At 46.3% G+C, this 5,000-nt stretch overlaps 1 protein-coding gene across 1 annotated transcript in view; it reads left to right on the plus strand.

Annotated features, from left to right (window-relative positions):
- LOC139214442 (E3 ubiquitin-protein ligase TRIM63-like) overlaps window positions 1-5,000 on the plus strand; it is a 7,781-nt gene that overhangs the window by 2,722 nt on the left and 59 nt on the right. Inside the window, exons 4-9 of the mRNA XM_070845302.1 lie at window positions 1,913-2,008; window positions 2,138-2,371; window positions 2,554-2,576; window positions 2,682-2,806; window positions 3,346-3,791; window positions 4,776-5,000. The exon at window positions 4,776-5,000 is cut by the window's right edge and continues 59 nt beyond it. Coding sequence (XP_070701403.1) covers window positions 1,913-2,008; window positions 2,138-2,371; window positions 2,554-2,576; window positions 2,682-2,806; window positions 3,346-3,791; window positions 4,776-4,853 — 1,002 coding nt within the window. The 3' untranslated portion in view covers window positions 4,854-5,000. The remainder of the gene's footprint in view (window positions 1-1,912; window positions 2,009-2,137; window positions 2,372-2,553; window positions 2,577-2,681; window positions 2,807-3,345; window positions 3,792-4,775) is intronic.

Here is a 5,000-nt window from a genome sequence, read left to right on the forward strand (position 1 = left end):
CAGGCAGACAGGTCACCACAGACAGGTCACCACAGGCAGACAGGTCACCACAGACAGGCAGGTTCACACCAGACACACACCACAGACAGGTATCAGGTATCTGACACACACTGACCAATCAGAACTCTTCTGATGTTACTGTGTGTTACTGTGTTACTGTGTGTGTTACTGTGTTACTGTGTGTTACTGTGTGTGTTACTGTGTGTGTTACTGTGTGTTACTGTGTTACTGTGTGTTACTGTGTGTGTTACTGTGTTACTGTGTGTGTTACTGTGTGTTACTGTGTGTGTTACTGTGTGTGTTACTGTGTGTGTTACTGTGTGTTACTGTATTACTGTGTGTGTGTTACTGTGTTACTGTGTGTGTGTTACTGTGTTACTGTGTGTTACTGTGTGTGTTACTGTGTTACTGTGTGTGTTACTGTGTTACTGTGTGTGTTACTGTGTGTTACTGTGTGTGTTACTGTGTGTTACTGTGTGTTACTGTGTGTTACTGTGTGTGTTACTGTGTGTGTTACTGTGTGTTACTGTATTACTGTGTGTTACTGTGTTACTGTGTGTTACTGTGTGTGTTACTGTGTTACTGTGTGTTACTGTGTGTGTTACTGTGTTACTGTGTGTGTTACTGTGTTACTGTGTGTGTTACTGTGTTACTGTGTGTTACTGTGTGTTACTGTGTGTGTTACTGTGTGTTACTGTGTGTGTTACTGTGTGTTACTGTATTACTGTGTGTGTGTTACTGTGTTACTGTGTGTTACTGTGTGTTACTGTGTGTGTTACTGTGTGTGTTACTGTGTGTTACTGTATTACTGTGTGTGTGTTACTGTGTTACTGTGTGTGTGTTACTGTGTTACTGTATTACTGTGTGTGTGTTACTGTGTTACTGTATTACTATGTGTGTGTTACTGTGTTACTGTGTGTTACTGTGTGTTACTGTGTGTGTTACTGTGTTACTGTATTACTGTGTGTGTGTTACTGTGTTACTGTGTGTTACTGTGTGTGTTACTGTGTGTTACTGTATTACTGTGTGTGTGTTACTGTGTGTGTTACTGTGTGTTACTGTGTGTGTTACTGTGTGTTACTGTATTACTGTGTGTGTGTTACTGTGTGTTACTGTATTACTGTGTGTGTGTTACTGTGTTACAGTGTGTGTTACTGTGTTACTGTGTGTGTTACTGTGTGTGTTACTGTGTTACTGTGTTACTGTGTGTGTTACTGTGTGTTACTGTGTGTTACTGTGTGTGTTACTGTGTGTTACTGTATTACTATGTGTGTGTTACTGTGTGTGTTACTGTGTGTGTTACTGTGTGTTACTGTATTACTGTGTGTGTGTTACTGTGTTACAGTGTGTGTTACTGTGTGTTACTGTATTACTGTGTGTGTGTTACTGTGTGTTACTGTATTACTGTGTGTGTGTTACTGTGTTACAGTGTGTGTTACTGTGTTACTGTGTGTGTTACTGTGTGTTACTGTGTGTTACTGTGTGTGTTACTGTGTGTTACTGTATTACTGTGTGTGTGTTACTGTGTGTGTTCCTGTGTGTGTTACTGTGTTCCTGTGTGTGTTACTGTGTTACTGTGTTACTGTGTGTGTTACTGTGTTCCTGTGTGTGTTACTGTGTGTGTTCCTGTGTGTGTTACTGTGTTCCTGTGTGTGTTACTGTGTTACTGTGTGTGTTACTGTGTTCCTGTGTGTGTTACTGTGTGTGTTACTGTGTGTGTTACTGTGTTCCTGTGTGTGTTCCTGTGTGTGTTACTGTGTTCCTGTGTGTGTTACTGTGTTACTGTGTGTGTTACTGTGTTACTGTGTGTGTTCCTGTGTGTGTTACTGTGTTCCTGTGTGTGTTACTGTGTTCCTGTGTGTGTTACTGTGTTCCTGTGTGTGTTACTGTGTGTGTTCCTGTGTGTGTGCAGGCGGAGCTCTCAGACTGTGTGTCCCTGCTGGTGGGGACCAATGAGAGGACTCAGGCCGTCATCAGTCAGCTGGAGGAGACGAGTCGAGCCGTCAGTGTGAGTCTGTCAGCGCCGACACTGATGATGAGTGATGGAGGAGACGCTGTTAAAACAGCTTCACCTGCCGCACACCTGCTTTACCTGAGCCTCAGCTGACTGTGTGTGTGTGTGTGTGTGTGTGTTCAGGAGAACGGTCGCAGACAGAAGTCGAAGGTGTGCGAGTCGTTCGATCACCTGTTTGCGCTGCTGGAGGAGAGGAAAGGTGAGATGGCTCTGAGGATCAGCTCTGAGCAGGAGGAGAAGCTGGACTACATCAGAGGTCTGAGGAGGAAGCACAGCGAGCACCTGGAGAACTGCGCCAAGCTGCTGGAGACCGCCATCCAGACCATGGACGAGTCCGAGATGGCCCTGTTCCTGCAGGTGAACCTGAACGCACCGCAGCAGATTAGATTAGCCCCGCTGAAGTTAACCAGATAAAGTTAACTAGTTAACTTTGACCTGTGCCCTCTGAGGCTGTCAGACGTGTTCGTATTTAACGCCACCTGACACGAGTCGTTGAGCTGCTGTGAAAGTAACTCCTCTCTTCGCTCCTCCTCCTGCAGACGGCCAAACCTCTGCTGCAGAAGTGAGTATCAGACTGGAAACATGCTGCATGTACAGAACTGAAACCACGATCATTACGTTCCTGCAGCGCTAACAGGAAGTGGAACTAATGCTGTTTTCCCATCAGGATCGTGGAGGCCACCGACACGTCTCACCTGGAAAAGGTCCAACATGGCTACGAGAACATGGACCACTTCACAGCGAACTTTGAACTTCAGAGGAGAGCGCTAACGAACGTCGGCTTCATCAAACGTAAGAAACACAGGAAGTTTCATCTGGCTGTCCAATCAGAGAGCAGATACCCACATGACCTCAGTAGATTGCTGGCTGGTCAATATGCTGACATGTTAGCATGCTAGATACTTAGCATTCAGAAGTTTATAGTACCATTTAACTGAACTCATGCTAACGTGCTAGCTGTGAGCCTGTAGTGTAACCCAGTGCATTGTTAATGTGATGGCCTTGAATATGTTATTGTTAGCATGCTAATCTGTTAGCATATAGGCTACTATCAGTTATCATAGTTTGTTTTATTGTGCTAATGTGTTAGCATAGAGCTTGTGTATTAGCATGGACATGCTATCATTTAGCATAATGTATGTTTAACGATATGCATGTTAATATGCTACAGTGTTAGCATGGAGCTATTATGATTCTATGTTTCCAACTTTGAGCTTTGATCAGTAACTCTACTGTATGCTAATATGTTAGCATCTATATGTGTTAGCATACCATATGCTAATGTGTTAGCATGGAGCCACTCTCATATTTACACTGTGCTGTCTGCTCAGTTGAGGATGAGGACGATGAAGATGAGGCGATGGAGGTCAGAGGGACGACAGCAGGTAGTCGAGTTGAGCAGCAGCAGAGCGCCACAGGACTCTCAGCCAATCAGAGGCCTCCTCTGTCTCCTGTTCAGCCTACAGCTGTTCAGCTTTCAGCCCCGCCCCCACAGAGACCTTCAGAGGCCCCGCCCACCATGACAGCACCGACTAAAAGCCCTGCCCCCACCTCAACCACCCAGGTCACGCCCCCACAGAGACCTTCAGAGGCCCCGCCCACTCCAACAGCACTGATTAAAAGTCCTGCCCCCTCCTCGGGCAATCAAGCCCCACCCCCCCCGAGACACTTAGAGGCGCCGCCCACCACGACACCGCTGATTAAGAGCCCCACCCCCTCCACGACCAGCCAGCCCCCGCCCCCTCTACCCCTCCCTACCGCCAGCCCCGCCCCTCAGGTATGACATCACACGCTGCATTCAGGTGCCACAGGGAAATCTGAGAGGAATCTGCTGTGTGTGTGTGTGTGTTAAATATATAAGACTACATTTCCTGCAGCACACCAGCTTAAGAATCACATGCTAGCTACAAAGGTTAGCTGGCTAGCTACACAGACACATAAAGACACAGTCAGTCTGAGATGATGTCACCAGTGTGACGTCAGCAGTGTGATGTCACCAGTGTGACGTCAGCTGTGTGATGTCAGCAGTGTGACGTCACCAGTGTGATGTCACCAGTGTGACGTCACCAGTGTGATGCCACCAGTCTGATGTCACCAGTGTGATGTCAGCAGTCTGATGTCACCAGTGTGATGTCACCAGTGTGATGTCAGCAGTCTGATGTCACCAGTGTGATGTCAGCAGTTTGATGTCACCAGTCTGATGTCACCAGTGTGATGTCACCAGTGTGATGCCACCAGTCTGATGTCACCAGTGTGATGTCAGCAGTCTGATGTCACCAGTGTGATGTCACCAGTGTGATGCCACCAGTGTGATGTCACCAGTGTGATGTCAGCAGTCTGATGTCACCAGTGTGATGTCACCAGTGTGATGCCACCAGTCTGATGTCACCAGTGTGATGTCAGCAGTCTGATGTCACCAGTGTGATGTCACCAGTGTGATGTCAGCAGTCTGATGTCAGCAGTCTGATGTCACCAGTGTGATGTGTCGTCACTCTGCTGTTTTAAAAACGTCTTTGTCTCCTCAGACTCTTATTTGAACGTCTCTGTTCATTTTATCAGATTTAAAAAATCATAAATACAACAAAGTATGAAATCAATGAAATGTATCATTAATATTAAATTACAATTTAAAAGACAATTATTTATGAAGTTTAGTCCGTCCTTCATTGACTATTAGATATTAGAAATATAGTTTTTCTCCTTTTCATTCATCCTCCTCCTCTTCTTTCTTCTTCCTCCTCCTCCTCTTCCTCTTCTCCAGGTCCAGTCTGATCAGCAGACTGAGGATGAAGATGGACCCAGGCATGTCTTCTCCTTCAGTTGGCTCAACCAGAAGTAAAACCAGACTGGGATCAGACCCAGACTGGGATCAGACCCAGACTAGGATCAGACCCAGACTAGGATCAGACCCAGACTGAGATCAGACCCAGACTGAGATCAGACCCAGACTGAGATCAGACCCAGACTAGGATCAGACCCAGACTGA

The sequence above is a fragment of the Pempheris klunzingeri genome, chromosome 15, assembly GCF_042242105.1.
Source record: "Pempheris klunzingeri isolate RE-2024b chromosome 15, fPemKlu1.hap1, whole genome shotgun sequence".
Classification (NCBI taxonomy): domain Eukaryota; kingdom Metazoa; phylum Chordata; class Actinopteri; order Acropomatiformes; family Pempheridae; genus Pempheris; species Pempheris klunzingeri.